The 18,064-nt window shown below is 35.5% G+C and overlaps 2 protein-coding genes across 3 annotated transcripts; one reads left to right on the top strand and one right to left on the bottom strand.

Annotated features, from left to right (window-relative positions):
- Positions 1-7,710: 7,710 nt before the first annotated feature.
- Positions 7,711-9,096, bottom strand: LOC107876299 (protein ASPARTIC PROTEASE IN GUARD CELL 1-like). The gene has a single exon (XM_047393433.1). The coding sequence runs from the start codon at positions 9,094-9,096 to the stop codon at positions 7,711-7,713; it is 1,386 nt and encodes a 461-aa protein (XP_047249389.1).
- Positions 9,097-11,538: 2,442 nt separating this feature from the next.
- On the top strand, positions 11,539-15,640 carry LOC107877530. 2 transcript variants are annotated; one of them, XM_016724196.2, is made up of 6 exons: positions 11,576-11,731; positions 13,364-13,448; positions 13,923-14,036; positions 14,769-14,870; positions 15,037-15,126; positions 15,352-15,640. In XM_016724196.2, exons 1-5 carry the CDS (start codon positions 11,646-11,648, stop codon positions 15,079-15,081), a joined length of 432 nt encoding a protein of 143 aa, XP_016579682.1. In that variant the 5' UTR covers positions 11,576-11,645; the 3' UTR covers positions 15,082-15,126; positions 15,352-15,640. The 2 variants fall into 2 exon arrangements, with proteins under 2 accessions (XP_016579681.1, XP_016579682.1); XM_016724195.2 differs by lacking the exon at positions 15,352-15,640 and having other exon boundaries at positions 11,539-11,731; positions 15,037-15,322.
- The last annotated feature ends 2,424 nt before the right edge of the window (positions 15,641-18,064 follow it).

Genomic DNA, 18,064 nt, shown 5'->3' with positions numbered 1-18,064 from the left:
TATTCTTGGTCATGAAAAAGGAATGCATATAACATGTAAATACTTGCAAAAATTCAATTTCATGGGCATTCCATATTACAACAACAATGCGTAACAATTTGCATGGAAATCATGTTGAACATAAGCATAGAACATGGACTAGTCATTTAGGACCTATTATGTCATAAAAGCATGATTTCTAGTCTCTTAGGTATTTTCACAAACACCTTACATGCAAATCTTTAGCATAGGTGGATTCATCAAGATTACAAGTATTCAACCACTAATTTCACATGTTTATACATCATATATCACCATAGTTTCAACTTTCATACAAACATACTAAGATCTCATCTTGGGCATCATCAAATTTCAACAACATGATCATCAACCATCAACATCATAAATATCATAATACATAATTTAGAAGATGATTTTTTTGAGCTTTATGGAAGAAAGGAAGCCAATCAACACACGCATACCTTAGTTCGTGATTCTTGGAAGATTGATGGAAAGATGCTTGAAATTAAATCCCCAATTGAAAACCATCTTCTTGTTCTTGAGAGAAAATGGAATAAAAGAGTATATTTTGATTGAAAATGGGGTCAATTCCGTGTTTATGGGTATATTTGGGGTGAGAGATGACCAAAATACCCTTAAGAAAAGAGAAAAAGACGAAGTTGTCCCTTTGTTGACTATCTAACAGGCTGAAGTAAATTGATCATAACTTTTTACTGAGATGCCCAAATTGGATGAAACCAATTGCATTGGAAAGAATACTCTCACATCTTTCATTTGATATATAACAGCTCTCACAGTTCATTATATACATGGAATTATGATCGTTTGAATTTGGCCCTGAAATACTGAAAAAAAACTGGGCAAGCACTGGAGTAAGCAGGCGGCGCGGGCTAATCGCCTGGAGCTTCTGTTTTGGGCACCCAAATGTAACCTTACGCTACTCTAAAAATTTTAAAACTCACCCGGGATATACTACGAGCTTTCTCGATCGTAATGGAACTTGAAAATTGAAAAAGGGATGTCGGAAAGGTCGCCAAATAAATCCCCGAAGTTTGGAGGTCTAAAATAAGACTAAGTGTTGAATCTTGAACACTTAGCAAAATCTTTCAAAGTCTTGGGATCTTTCATGGAGCTTTACGAGCTGAATTTGACACGCGATTTTGTGGGGTGTTATATTTATGTTTGAAAACCCAAATCCATGCAATAATTAAACCATAAAACAATTTGTAAATCATGCCTTTAGTTGGATCTAACAATGAGGGAAGAGTAGCATGTCTTAGATTATCAAGGAGATGAAGAGAAACCAATAAACAAGACTCCAATTAACCTTCAAGATGAAACCTAGCCTTTTGCTCCACCCAAGAGCTTAAGAGAATTTTAAAGTGTTTAAGAGAGAATTTCTAAGTGTTTAATGACAAAATAATAGGGTAAATAACCTCTCAAGTACAATATAAGTCATGGGTCCTAAAAGGGTTGAGAAGGGAAATGTCCAGAATACCCCCAGCTAAAAGCTATAAAAACCGTCCCAATGGGTATGACTCACCCATACAACTCGTACCCTCCCATACGACTGGTACACACAACTTGTACCCTGATCAGAACCTTGGACCCAAGCACGGACCAACATACAACTCACCCAACCAAGTCGTACCCAATCTATATGGCTCGTACCATAAAATCGTATCCATTTCAGAATAAGATTAAAAGAAGATGGAACACTGGTTACCATATGAGTTAACCGTATGAACCGTATACTACCATACGACTAGTACCTCTTAGTCATACCCATTCCAGAACCCAACCATCCTAACACCACCTAATACTGGACAATGTATGATTGGACCATCCAACTCGTACCTACTCTATACGACTCGCGCCTTGAGCCGTACCCAATCCAGTGATCACAAAACCCAGAAAAATCTCTAAGGGTCAAAACTCAGGGTGTTTCTGTCTCCCCCACTAGGAACATTCATTCCCGAATGACGAACAAAGTAGGCCGAACACAAGCTAGAGTTATTTGCATTATCAAACATCAACCCAAACTTGGATGTCTCTACTCTTACCTTTAAGATAGAAAACAAAGATGCAAGACAATCACCTTTCCTTTAACAAAGACATAAGCAAAGATGTGATCAAGAACACATACCTTCCGTATGAATATCCAGAGCCGAAAACAAATACGGGTACTTGGACATCATGTCCGCCTCCGTTTCCTATGTAGCCTCTTCTACCTTGTGGTTCCTCCATAGAACCTTAACCGAGGCTACATCCTTTGTTTGTAACTAACGAACCTGTCGATCCAAGATCTCAATCGAGACCTCTTCATAAGACAGAGAATTCAAAATTCCCAATCCCTCTAAGGGAACCACCGAAGAAGGATCACTGAGATATTTCCTCAACATGGAGACATGAAATACCGGATGAATGGAGCTCAAACTATAAAGCAACTCCAATTCATATGCCACGTTACCAACCCTCCACAAAACCACGTACAGACCAACATACCGAGGATTGAGCTTTCCCTTTCTCCCAAATCACATTACTCCCTTCAGAGAAGACACCCTTAGAACACCTTATCCCCAACCTCAAACTCCAAGTCTCTACGTCTCATCTATATAGTACTTTTGGCAACTTTGGGAAACCTTAAGCCTATCCCAAATCACCTTAACCTTTTTCATAGCTTGGTAAACCAAATTCGGGCCAAACATATCTGCTTCACCAACCTCAAATCATCCTATAGGAGACCTACACCTCCTACCATACAACGCCTCAAAAAAGGTCATTTCAATACTAGAATGGTAACTGTTGTTATAAGCAAACTCCACCAAAGGTAGATGCTCAATCCATGTACCATCATAGTCAATCACACATGCCCAAAGCATATTCTCTAATGTTTGAATAATCCTCTTTACTTGCCCATCCGTCTACGAATGAAAAGTAGTACTCAGACTCGCCCTAGTTCCCAAACCTTTTTGAAAAGACCGCCAAAAATGAGAAGAAAACAGCATACCACGATCAAAGATAATCCTAATAGGTACCCATGTAGCATCACAATCTCGTAAAGATACAACGCCATATAATCCTCAACCAAAAAGTTAGTCCTCACTGACAAAAAGTGAGCCGACTTTGTCTTCGTATCCATGATGACCAACATCAAATCAAATTGATTACGAGACTGAGAAAGAACGGTAATTAAATCCATATTGACTTCCTCCCATTTTCATTCTGGTAATTCAATTTCTTGATACAACCCACCATATCGCATGTGCTCAACCTTTACCTGTTGACATATCATGTACTTAGCCACAAAATCAGTCATATCCCTCTTCATACCATTCCACCAATACATCTCATTGAGATCATGATACATTTTAGTCGAATCGGGATGAACAACATAGCGCGAACCATGTGCCTCCGCCAAAACCTTTTCACGCAAACCATCTACGCCGGAAACACATAACCTTCCTTGATACCTCAAGGTACTATCACCACTGATCATAAATACCATCACCTTTTGTCCACCTACAGCACTCTTGATTTTCATCAAGACAGGAGCCAGCATTTGCTTCTCCTTGATCTCTGTGCCAAGAAAAGATAGAACCACTTTTTGTACCAACACACCATCATCCGACCACCTTGTTGTTGAGCATTACCCTGAGCAGAGAATCAAAACTTACTATCCTGTCTTCCCCAAACTCAGCCTATTTCCTCTTTTCATCCTCTACCTACTGCATATAAATAATCAGCCTAGAGATATCCATATCCTTGATCAAGAAACAGTCTTGCTTGCAAGGATCAACTCCCAAGACAAACCTAAGGCAAACTTTCTCATTCTTGCCCTCATATCCGCCACCATATCAGGAGCATACCTTGACAGCTGATGGAACTTCAAGGCATATTCCTTAACCATCATTTTTCCCTACTTCAAATTGATAAATTTTTTCGCTTTCACTTCCCTCAGCTCATAAGGAAAGAAGTGGTCCAGAAAAGCATTAGAGAAAGTCTCCCACAAGGACGACTCCTCAACATCACCCTTCACCTTTTCGCATTCCTCATACCATTGGTATGCCACATCTTTAAGTTGATAAGCTGCAAAATTTACCCCTTCCACATTAGTGGTCTGCATGATTCTGAAATCTTTTCCATCTCATCCAAGAATCCCTAAGGATCCTCTTCCACATTCACACCAGTAAAAGTCAGAGGACTCAGCTTCATAAACTGGCCAACCCTTGTGGCCTCCCCATATGAACTACCAGAAACACCTCACTCAGCCTGAGCAGATACCAACTGATCAATAGCATTAATTGATTGACGGAAGTTCACATTAGTCACCTCACCCTGAGGAGGACTAGAAGCAACTGGTGGAACTCCAATATGAGTCCTCTAACTTTTGTCCCCCATTAGGACAGAAGAATTTTCGCGAGTTCCAGATCATCGAGGAGGCATGATTGAAAAGCGAACAAACCAGGATTAGAAAGGACCTTAGAGCTTGCGGCTTAAAATAGAATACCAAGAAAGTGAAACATTACTAAATGCCTTGTAGCCTCTCCCTTATGAGTGTAGCGCTCTACACACTCTTAAAAGAGACTCTACTAGACACAGCTTTGTGGACTCCTAAGTGACCATAAACTTAGGGCTCTGATACCAACTTGACACAACCCCACAGGGGGCCTTATTGTAATGGGCATCTTAAGTCTAAACAGGATCAGATACTGCCCCCGATAACCAACCCAACCAATCAAACACACACCTTGAGTCAGATGAATTCCGAATATATAACGAGATAGCGTGTGAGTATCCAAGTCTAGAATCTAGGCTAGGTCCATAACCAAGATCAACCCAAACAAGTCCAACCGTCCAAACCCATTCAAGAACTATAACCAAACCATAAACCAAAACTATAAACCGTAATAATAACCAAACCAAGTTCCATAACAAAACTTAAAATGATGGAACAGTGAGAAATTCGGAGATATGGTGTCGGTCCCTATTCCAATGTCAATGCTAAGGCTGGTACCAATCTGATCTTTCCTATACTAATCTATAGTAGTTCCAAAAAAGCCTATAACCAAAAGATAACTAATATCCGATTGGGACATGCCCCCAACCATAGCTAAAAAAATATAATACAAAATAAACCAGAGTATAAAAGAACATCCATAAAATGGAACCTTTTGGAATATGGAAGCTCACCACTTCAAACCAAAAGCTGAATCACAAACCCGATCACACCGCAGAAGGAGTAGGATGGTCGGTTCCCACATCATGTGAGGATACAGGTTCGAAGACGTTAGCAGATGAACGCTAGCATGAAACTCAAGATAAGGATAAAATAATGTCAACCAGTATAACCAAATAAACCAAGTAAACCAAACCGCTGAACACATAATCATACATATATATAACCATGCCGAGAAAGGGAACCAGATTTAGCATACATTTAAAACCATTTATCTGGGTCGTATAGCTTATCGCTCCTAAAACCACCCATGGGCTATATGGGGTTAGCTCCCCATGTTGAAAGGGCCCCGATGCGTGTTAGCCGCACGAACCGATGAAAAATCTGAGATGACTAGTACATCTCCCAAAATATAAGTGTGACATCATGCACACGGTCACCAAGGAGCCCCCTCACATCGGCAAACGTGAGTTTCCAGTATTGGTCTCCCTGGGACCGCCATCTTCCACGGCTTTGCTAACATATCCCTCTTTAAGCCCATATTAAAACCATTTCCATTTAACCAACCATTTACCAAGGAGTTTTATTTAATAGGCATTAATCATTGGTATCGTCATACCAATACCAGAGCTTGCAGGTCTATCTATTTATGCCATACCAAAATCATTAAACCAATTAGACTCCAATTAAACCAAAACCATGGCCGCCAAACCCTTTCCAAATCATTAAAACCATTTATCCCTTTAGGGATTCCATTACCAAACCACACCATGCAATAATTCTGTCAAAAGTTAAATAGTATAGTAAAAACATTCCCATAGGCATTTTATCAAACACATTGGGGGCATAGTTTTACCAAAACTAAAACCATTAACCAATTTACCATTTTCATGCATCCAATTAACCAAAACCAAGATTCCACCATAAGAACTAAGAATTTAACCATTTAATTCACCATTTAAAGCATAGAAAAACATAATTCAGCCATTAGAAGTAAAACCCCTAATTTATATTTGAAAATCCAAAACCATGCAATAATTAAACCATAAAATAATTTGTAAATCATGCCTTTAGTTGAAACTAATAATGAGGAAAGAGTAACATGCTTAGATTATCAAGAAGACGAAGAGAATTCAACAAACAAGCCTCCAATTAACCTTCAAGATGAAACCTTAGCCTTTTGCTCCACCCAAGAGCTTAAAAGAGTTGTAAAGTGTTTAAGAGAAAATTTCTAAGTGCTTAATGATAGAATAATAGGGTAAACAACCTCCCAAGTATAATACAAGTCGTGGGTCCTAAAGGTTATGAGAAGGAAAATGTCCAGAATACTCCCAGCTAAGAGCTGTGAAAACCGTCCAGGTGGGTACGACTCGCCCATAAGACTCGTGTCTATGCGTGTGGAATACACCACTCGTACCCTGACCAGAACCTTGGACCCAAGCACTGACCAATATACGACTCACCCAACCAAGTCGTACCCAATCCATACGACTCGTACCATGGAATTGTATCTATTCCAGAATAGGATCAAAAGAAGATGGATCATTGGTTACCATACGAGTTAGCCATATGACCCGTACACTACCATACGACTAGTACCCCTTAATCGTACCCATTCTAGAACCCAACCATCCCATCACCACCTAACATTGGACAATGTACGGTTGGACCATACGACCTATACCCACTCGATATGACTCACACCTTGAGTCGTACCCAGTTCAGTGAACACAAAACCCAAGAAAAATTCTAAGGATCAAAATTTCGGGTGTTTAAGTTTGTTTTCGAGATCACGACTCTGGGTAGTCTGAGGCATCCGAATTTGGTGCCTCTGATCAGATTTTGTACTGAGTGGAACGAACGGCTTTTGGTATGCACATACATGCCTAATGGAAAGTTACATGAGTGTTTACACTCTACCACGATAAGGGAAGACTTGGACTTTCTTATATGATATGATGATGATGCTACTTGAACTTGCAAGTAACTGCATGAAGTTCATTCCTGATCAAAGGCCAACAATGCAACAAGTGTATCTGACTGTTGCTGTGATTGCTCGAATCCACGACCAAACAAGGGACCCTGAAATACAGCTACACGTGGACTAGAAGCAAAGGCGTAGCCATTGTTATAGGTACAGGTTCGACAGAACCTAGTAGCTTTATGCTCATGCATTCTATTTATGTTAAATAAATTATTTAGTATGTATAAATAATCTATCCAGAACAAAATAGGCAAAAAGGATTGTCGGTTTCATCAATCTTTGTGACAGAAATAAACTAGTGTTACAATATGTCAGCTCTGTTACTAAATTTCAAACCAATTTTGACAGAAATAAACTAGTGTTACCCTCCATTGTGATTCGTAACCCTCAACCTACCGATTGATGGTGAAGGTGAGCAACCCTCAATTGTCAATCAACATAGTAGTGTCAATCAATATAGTAATAATTATAAAAAGATGAAAACAAACTAGTAATAGTATATTTGGGCACAACTTTAGATTGCAACATATAGAAATTTTATTGATACTCAATTACATGCATCTAAGTCAAAAGACAGAGTATTTGCTGCAGTATCAAAAGTTAATCCTATGCCTTGGAGTTGATTACTTCCTATAAGTGCGATGTTTTGGTCCCATGGCATAAAAGCCAGACAGAAAACCCCATTAATGTACAACATGACTCGTTGTTGTGCCAGTAACAACAAATTATTTGGGTTTTCGGAGCCAAAGTACATCTTCACAACGGGGAAATGTGGATCCGGACCAGTCGTATTCACTTTATAGCAAGTGTCATAAACTGATCCTGGTGGAACATCAATCATAGGAATACCACGCACTTGTAGTCTAAATGTGTAACTGAATACAGTATAAAAATCTTTAGGGAAACGGGTAATAAATGTTCCAGTGTCCACAATGCTGCTACCGCGCGTCGCATAATTTCCAAAATTCCTAGAAAATGATGGGAACATCGGAACTTCCCTATCGTTAATAAAAACTTTATAAAGGTTGACGAAGTAAGCTGAAGCGAATCTGAAATCTTGTAATAGCGTTGCTGATGTTGTTTTCTTAAATGGCGTTGTGTGGAAGCTAAGTGTTGATCCTTTTGGGGAGAGAGCTCCCGGTAGACACATGGACATTATGTCTGCTTCAAATTGTGATGGTAAAGAATTGCCACCACCTATTACTCTACGTCCGAGTCCAGCAATTCCAGAATATTGATCACTAAAAGCCTTTCCATGTGTTTGATCTTTGCCACATCCAAAAACAATGCTTACCTGCTTTTGGTCTAAAACAAAAGTAATCACGTCGTGTGCAATCACACCTCTTGTTCTTGTTCCATCCACGTATTTGTAATCATAGATACATGTATTACCATATGGACTGCATTCATATTCCTTGTGTGTGATTTCACAGTTTCTACTCTCTACAAGGCAATCAAGTTTTCCATATGTTTTCGAATTAGTTGAAATATATAAAGGATTATTTTTCTGTTTGTAACATCCATTTTTATAACATGGTCCACATTGCCACCAAACTAAATCACTGCCAGTGTCTATTACCAAGTAACTTTTAACTTGTTCAGTGCCAAGAGCAAAAAATGCAACATATTGACCTACCAAATATGTCGTTGTTGTTCCCGTAACCTTCTTGCGGGCCCCTTTACTCTCACGCTCGTCGTGTGGCTCTACCAGAGTTCCATTCACACTAATCGCGCTACCATTTTCAAGAATCGATGCCAAATGATTTGCTCTAGCTTGACAATTGGCGAGCCTACTTTCAAGTAAAGAGTCATAGTTCTTGAATTTTGACTTTTCAAATAAGTCGAGATTGTAAATGGTGAGTGTATAGGATGGCATCGGAGGATTGGGAAGCTTCGTTGGATCAATAGACATAAATCTTTTTCTAGCTTCCATAATATAAGTGGTGTTAAGTGATGAAAAAGAATATTCATTGCATAAAATTACAATCAAAATTGAGAAAATGATTGAAATCAAAAGGTGAATTTGGAGGAGCTTCTCCATATTGGATACAAATTATTGCTTGGTTGGGTTTGAGATATGTTGCACTCATCTATATATACTACCTTATAAGTTTATATATTTAATAACCTATTCAATTTTATGCCAAAATAGGAAGAAACATAGGAGTTGAATTTAATAACCTATTGAATGAAAGTCAACATTGCCATTGTTTCAAAATATTGGTCTCAAAATTGGTCTCAATTCCCTTTATCAAAGTCAAACAATATCAACTTTGACTTACTTTTTAGGATATATTTTTAAGATGAAAAAAGTTTATAATATATAGTACTTTTTGTATCGATTTTGGATATATATATAATTCAGTGACGTTTCAATAAAACTAGTGGCTAAAGCCAACTAATTTGAAGCTGTCTTATTTGTTCCTGCGTAATAGTTATTTTGGTGTAGTATTTTTAAGATACATATAACCTTTAACTTCACGGGTTAATATAATTATTAATAAAAGGACTAATTTTAGTCAATAAGATATTAGTCATTTGCTTGTAATACATTAACTTGGATATTGTTGTTAAAATTTTATTTATTAATATAAAGTTTGAGTTGTTTAGTTCAAAATTCTAAAATATTTCTTGTAAAAATGAGATAGTTTTTTCTCTTTTTGTTTTAGATAATATTTTAAAATGAATTTCATAATCTTCATTATTATTTCAAGTGAAGTTAAAATCATATAGTTTAGCATTAAAATTTTTGAGGCCTCAAAATTTTGGGGACTAAAGTAAAGGCTTTGCTAGCCTTACTCTTGAGCCACCCCACATATATATATATATATAGATATATAGATAGATAGATAGATAGATAGATAGATAGATAGATAGATAGATAGATAGATAGATAGATATCGAATTAATATAATCTAATTTAATTTACTCTAATAATTAGTCATTGTCTCGCGAAAAGTAAAATATGACAATTATTTGAAACAGATGGAGTGGTAGATTTTGTACCATAACTAATAAAAAGGATCAGACTTTGACACCTATTTATTATTTTGTCAAATAAATAAAATAATTTTTTTTCAAGATTAAATCCTAAATTTGGAGCAGGGGTGTTTATGGTTTAGTGAAAATCAAACCAAACCAAATTGATTGAAAAATCGACATTTGATTTGATTTTAAATATTAAAAAATGATAATATTTTGTTTGATTTTAGTTTTTACTAAAAAAAAATTTTAAAAAAAGAAGATAAACCTAATCAATAAATAATATAAATAAATCTTATAATTATTTGCGTATATGATATCAGTTTTTCATAAATAATTACAAATATTTTATATTTTTTAATCATTAATTTGATTTTAGTCGACTTATTTTGCATATACAACACTTTTAAATTACAAGCAAAATTGAGAAAATAATTGAAATCAAAAGGTGAAAATGGAGGAACTTCTCCATTGGAATAGAAATTGTTTTTTTTAAATGTCACGTCAGCATAAGGGGGAGATTAATTTACTTTAAAGATATTAAAGGGGTAAATAAATAAAAATTTAGTTTAATTACTAAATTAAATTGTGGAGATAAGTTCAGCGGGTTATGCACTATCTCAAACTTTAACCAAAAGGGAAATCCCATACATTTATCATTTTGACACCATGTTAAGTTTTTATTACTCCATATAAGTCGGTTTGCAAAAGGCATTATTTGTGTATATTTTATATTTTGACTATCTATTATACTTTTCCAACAAAAAAAAAAAAAGCATTTATACTTTAATCAAATCAAAAAAAAAAAATGAAGTAATTGATAAAATTTGTTGTCGCGTGACTAGAAGGTCACGAGTTTAAGATCTGAAAACAATTTCTACCAAAAATACAAAATAAAGTTGTGTACAATAAAATCCTTGCAATCCGATCCTTCTCCGCAATCCCATATAGCAAGAATTCTTAGTACACCAAGTTGCCTTTTTAATATTAACACATATCTTTTTGTGTATTAGAGCAACTTTTGGGGCTATTAAATTGTTCTTCTGTGTATTAGAGCAACTTTTGGGGCTATTAAATTGTTCAAGAAGAGTAATGCTCCCTCCGTTCGCTTTTACTTGTCATTAATTTTCTAATTGAATTTCTATTTTTTATTGTCACTTTTGACATATCAAGAAAAGACAATTTCTTTTTTCCTATTTTACCCTCAGCATTTACTGTTTCTTCTCCAAATTAAATTCAGAACATAATATAAACATCATTTAATAGGGGTATTATGATAAAATAGTCGCGTTATCAATTATTTTTCTTAGTGGATATACCATATCAAAATGTGACAAGTAAAAGCGAACGAAGGGAATGTCATGCTAAAACTATAAGGTAAAGGGATCTATATGTAATAACTAGATCTTTTGGGGGCTAAAGTGATATTATCCTGTTCATTTTTTTTTGTAGATGATGATACAACTCAAATACTGACCAATTACCAAAATAAGAAAGAAAATGGCTCTTAATGCTACAGTGTTCATCAACAATGGAGACATAAAGTTGAGGGCAAAATTGGAATTTCATTATTCAGATGTTGGAAAGTGAGTTTTTTTTTTTTTTGAGCTATTATTCAAAATTAATCTTGATGTATTACAAGTTTTATTTGCCTGATGAAATTTTTGTGTGTAGTTTGCATTTTTTGCTTATTATTAGTTGTTTAACCATATGTTATCAGTGTTATCTTTTAGCTTATTAAAGAAATTTCAGTCTTCAAATTGTTCAAGAATTAAAAAAATTGCTGAAGATTTCATTTTTACAAATTCTATTTGTGTGTAAGTCAGAAGGGAAACTTGTCGTAACTGGTAAAGTTGTTGTTAGGTGACCGGGAGGTCACGAGTTCGAGCTGTGGAAATAGGGGTCTGGGGCGGTAAGACTGTGTATAATAGACCTTTGTGGTTCAGCTTTTTCCTGGGACCCAGCACATAACGGGAGACATGAGAAGGATTTGGAAATTTGGGTAGAAAGAATTAAAAAATTTCCTAAAGATTTCATTTTTACAAATTTTATTTGGGTGTGTAAGACAGGGAGCCTTGTCGTAACTGGTAAAGTTGTTGTCATGTGAGCAGAAGACCACAGGTTCGAGCTGTGGACCAGGGGTCCACAGCGGTAAGACTGTGTATACTAGACCCTCGTAGTCCAGTTTTTTCCCGGGACCCAACACATAACGGTAGCTTAGTGCATCGGGCTGCCCTTTGTTTTTGTCTTTGTGTGTAGTAAAATTCTTAAAAGATTTAGTCTGGGTTGGAAATTAGTGATTATCTGTGAGAAGTATTTGTCTGGATTATTGTGGATAGTTTCCTCAATGTGATCAGGAGGTCATGGGTTCGAGCTGTGGATACAGGTATCCACAGCGGTAAGATTGTGTATAGTAGACCCTTGTGGTTCGGCTTTTTCATAGGACCCTACACATAATGGAAGCTTAGTGCGCCGGATTTTGTCTGTGTGTAGAATTCTTAAAAGATTTAATCTTGGTTGGAAATTCGTGATTATCTATGAGAAGAAGTATTGGGATCACCCTGCCTAAGACCCTTCGCTGCATCGAAAGGTTCTGTTACCTGGACTAGCCAATATCCTACTGAGAAAATCCGTAGAGATTGCAAATAGAAAAGGTGACATGGGATCACCCTGCCTAAGACCCTTAGCTGCATCGGAAGGTTCGGTTACTCGCACTAGCCAATATCCTACTCAGATAGTCCGTAGATATTGCAAATAGGAAAGGTGACATGGGATCACCCTGCCTAAGACCGACCGTTATCTGCATCGAAAGGTTCTGTTCGCTCTCCATTTATCGTTATTGAGTAATTTAGAGCTTGCACGCGTTCCATAATCCGAGTGATAAATTTAGTAGGAGTTTGAGCTCTTTCGTTACTTCTTGTAGAAAGATCCGTTCAACAGAATCATATGCTTTCCTCATATGTATCTTGATCATACATCTGGTGGACACATGCTTTCTAGTGTAGGCTTTCACTTGCTCGGACTCTTCAAACATGTTTTCGGATGCGTGTTGGATCCACTAAAGGAAGTGCGTTTTTGAAAGATCCGACACTGGTGTGGCAGCATTTTTTGAGAATCTGAACAACATAGCTTAAAATCGCTCCGATAGAATGGCAAATGTTAAACTCACATTACTATTCTGTTTTTCTACTTTTAACAAAGAAGCTATTCTATGTCAGGTTCGAATATGGGCGTACGCAGAAAACTGACTTGGCTTCAAGGAGAACAAGGAGTCGAGCAATCCGCGTCCTGGCAAATCCCAATGTATGCATTATGAAGGCTTCCATGTATGTAAAATACTAGTAAAATTGGTTCGATTATGCTCAAAAAAAAAAAGATAAATCTACTTATAAACCAAAGATTGTTTTCATTATGCGGTAGGTGGTAAAATTATGTAAACGATGATTTAGTAAAACTTGTTTCTACTCGCTTGTGTTTGCACCTTCATCGAAAATAACTGTGTTGTGAACACAACAAAAGAAAAAGAGAAAATAGGTGATTGTTTCCCATCTGTCCAAGTCTTGGTGGACGAGTTACGTGGTACCTGTGTTGGTGGAAGGTAGCACGTACCCGTGGAATCAGTCGAGGTGTGCATGTACTCGAGCATCACAATAATGTTGTGTACAAAAGACAATATCCTGTTGATGTCATTTGTCTAGTATTAGATGCATCTTCATATGACTCGAGGTCGTTATATATCAACTCGAGCATCCAAATGCAAGTTTCTTTTGTCTGCAGGCATCTCGGGGGGAAGAGAGAACAAAGAAGGTAGTGATCATGGTGGATCCTTTAGAAGCCAAGCGATTAGCGGCAAAGCAAATGGAAGAAATTAAAGCTAAAGAAAGATTTCAAGTGAGTGAACCTCAATCATATTTCCTCAAGTACTGAATCTCTGTAACTTGGCACTTCTCGACTCTTAGCTGCCTCTTAGCAGATTTAGTTTCGGATATTGAATTTATTTTGTTTATCTCAAGGTAATTGTTTACGACTCTCGTCTCTAAGCACATTGAGTATAGGCTGTTGAGTTCAGATTATTAGCTGAAAGGTAATTTAGCGTACCGGTTCTCATCTCCTTAGTGGTAGTAAATTCGGCACTGAATGTGAAATCTGGTAGTAAAATCGTCAAATGTGAAGTTATTAGTATAGTTTCACTTCATCAGACAATTTAGTCGGAATGTTGCTTGAACTCTTCAAAAATGTTGCCGCACTCGTGTCTGATCCTCGTAAAATACGCTTCTTCTAGAGGATCTGACACGATATTTGGAAGAATCCAAGCAACATAGCCTACAAATTCATACTTCCACCCAGTGTTTAGAAGTTCTGAAAGACGGGGTAAATAGAATACCTTGAGGAGTCGCTCCGCTCTTCAAAAATGTTGACGGATGCGTACCGGATCCTTCGGATCTGGCACAGGTATGACAACACTTTTTGACAGTACTAGAAACATAGCTTAAGTTTGACATGATGTGACCGGGATGAAATAACGTCTTTCCACCTCTGAAGATTCTTGTACTTGTACTGATGCACTTGAAACTTGTTACCGCTACATCGATTTTACTTTATCTGCTCTGAATATTCTTACAGAGACGGCGACAAATAGAAGCAATCAACGGTGCGTGGGCTATGATAGGTCTTACTGTTGGATTAGTCATCGAAGGTCACACAGGACTCAGCATTCCATCTCAGGTAAGAATACTAGAAAGTTGCATCCTATGTTGCTCGTTCTCTTCAAAAATGTCGACATGTGCATATCGGATCCCCCAATGCGGTGCAGCAACATTTTTGTAGAACCCGAACAACAGACAGTTACAGATATATGAAGTTTTAACTCGAACAAAAATGTGTTTTTCAGTTGGCGAGCTATGTAGCTGCAGTCATTGGGTTCTTTACGGGATAGATACGTGCCAAGACTATGATCGAAACATTCTTTAACTCGATAAATGTGAGATCGCGCGACCGGTTAATTCTTGGTTTTCAATTTTCTGCATTCTTGATTTGTTATAGTGTATACCTTTACCTTTCAAGCAAAATGTTAATCAAATGTAATGATTCATATTGTTGTGGTACTTTTGTAGTTAGTAAAAAGACTCATTTCTTGTTGTGCTATATTGTTTTAATGAATATAATATTTAGATAAATTGTTGTTTTCGTTGTTGCATAATATCAGAAGTACATCAACCGCGAAAGCACTCTGTTGGACCGACAATGATACTGAGAGACGAAAGCTAGGAGAGTGAATGAGATTAGATACCCCAGTATTTCTAGCCGTAAACGATAGATATTAGGCGTTGTGCCTATCGACCGTGCAATGCTGTAGCCAGTGGCGAAGCCTCCTTTGCTCCAGGGGGTTCATCTGAATCCCGTTCGACGGAAAATTATACTGTTTTTGTACTATTTTTACATTGTTAAAAATATTTTGTATGCATATATAGTAGATATTGAACCTCCTTTGACTAGTTCGTATATTTTCTCAAGTATCCATTATTGAAATAAGTTCAAATGGAAGAAAAAAAGTTGTTGATAAATGAATACCAATTTGTTGACTATTATTTAGAAAAATCTTGCTCTATAATCTGGTTTGATCTTGTAGTCCAAATAATACCGTACCATGATGTATCTGAAATATTAGTAATTAGTGAAATAAAAAAAAAACTTATACAAACCCATTGAAGTAATTCCATCTCCTACGGTCTAAAGATGAAAATCTTTGTAATATTTTGAACCATTCATGAACATGACAGCGACGATAAAAGGTAAAGTAATATTATTAAGCAATAAGGGCAAGATAACACGGGGTCGCATCAGATCGATGGCTACATAAAGTGACGCTTTTTGTCATTCAAGTAATGACGATTTCGGCAATATTGATATAATAAAATTAAGTAACAATTAAAACAATATTGTATCTAAACAATTTGATACAATACAATAGATAACAAACATCCAAACAAGTCGTTAGCGACAACGTCCCTTTTCAATAAAGCGACTACACGTTATAAATCTGAATTAATCGGGTCAGTGAATACCGATACTATATGGTTAAACTAAAAGTAATCTACATCACATTTAAGTTATTGGGCTTAGTGAGGAAAAGCGCATTGGGCTTAGTCAATTTTCTTGGCCCAAAACCTCATGGACAACAAAAAATTTATTTTTAGGGGGGAAATAAAACATTAAGAAGAACAATATTTCTATGAGTTAATAATAATTATAAATAAGAGTTGATTAAAAAGATAATCTATGGACATTCATAGTATCAATAAATACAAAATATGCATCGTTTTTATAGACATCACTAAACTATGATCGAGTGTTATGTATTTTCATTTTGATTTATAGTAGTGAAGCTAAACTTTATTGATCTGATATAAATATCAATGCAAATAAATATAAAATAAATGTCTAAATGTTTGGATGACTCACAATATTATAAGTGATTGATATGATAAAAATAATAATGTTAGTGGATAAGATTATTGACCAAACTAAGAATTTTGGATTATTATTACAACCTTGGATAAACATGTTCTTTAAATTTTCAATTAGGAAAAAACGTGGAAGTTAAAAGACTTGGAAAAAGAAAAAATTTATTTGACTGTTTAATTGAAATTTTATTAGTAATCCAATTTTGACAAAGTAAGACACAACATTCAACAAAAATAAATATTTTTTCTAAGACTTTAAAGTCAAAGTATACGTTATGTTTGAATATAAAATATTATATTATTAAAAATCAAAATTCAAAATGTTCATAGTTTTATCATGTGTGACAGTAATTGTGAATGAATTTAACTTACATATATTAGCATTGATGAATTTTTTAAATCGAAAATAACCTTTTTATCTCACAAACGTAAAAATAAGATCTGTGTATGTATCATTTTTCTCAAATCCTAGTGAAATTATATTGGATAGAGAGTTATTATTGTTGTTATTGATGATGTAATTTAACATATCGTATCAAATAATACATTTTATTTTTTATATTACTATTTTATTTTTGATGGATAGCTATCTATATTTACCTAATAAGTAATGTGATGATATATGTGTTTAAAAATAAATTAGAATCGATGTATAGAAGTTAAAATTTATTGTGCGTAAAGAATCGTTCATTATGCGTATTAGAGGTAAAAAAAATTATATTCATCTCATCATAATTCTCCATGATAACTAATGAATAATTCCATTATTCAACTAATGTAATAAAAAAAAAACTATTTCACAAATTTGGTCTACAATAGTTTCCAAATTATTATTTATGATGCTTTGTTCATTGTTGATAAACCTTATCACAATTTTTTTTTTTTTTCCTCATTCAACATAATAAGACTTTTACTTGTCAAGTCAATAGTTTTTTTTTTTTTTTTGCTTTTCCACTTTTTTCTTTTAATTTCTAGAACTTTTTTTTTATATTAATTCTATTTTGCATCTTTATCTTTTTCCAATTGTTAGGCTAAATCAGACAAAAATAATGGACAAAATTTCAAAAAGTAGGTCAACGAAGATAAACCTAAACGTGTTTTTGATATTTTCCAAGAAAAAAGATGAGACATCCCCTTTTTTTTTGGGTTGGGGGGGGGGGGGGGGGGGGGGGGGGGTCTTTATCCTAATTTTTAAAAAAAATTGTTGATTGAAGTAATTAAAAGTTTGATTGAGTAAAACTTGGTCACAAAATATTATATATGACCTTTATGAAATCGTTGCTATAATATTTTCTTTTGTTTAATTAATAAGTAAAAAAGTACGAAGGACACGAATTATGATAAAAAATAATAAATTTTAGTTGTTGTAGTATTACTTTCATTTCTTGTTCTTCGATATTTGTTATTGTTTATTATTTCGAGTAATTTGATTATAGTATTATTTTGTTGTAGTAT

The sequence above is a fragment of the Capsicum annuum genome, chromosome 7 (assembly GCF_002878395.1).
Source record: "Capsicum annuum cultivar UCD-10X-F1 chromosome 7, UCD10Xv1.1, whole genome shotgun sequence".
Classification (NCBI taxonomy): Eukaryota; Viridiplantae; Streptophyta; class Magnoliopsida; order Solanales; family Solanaceae; genus Capsicum; species Capsicum annuum.
The sequence above is the reverse complement of the archived record's forward strand: the minus strand, read 5'-3'. Positions and strand labels throughout refer to the sequence as shown.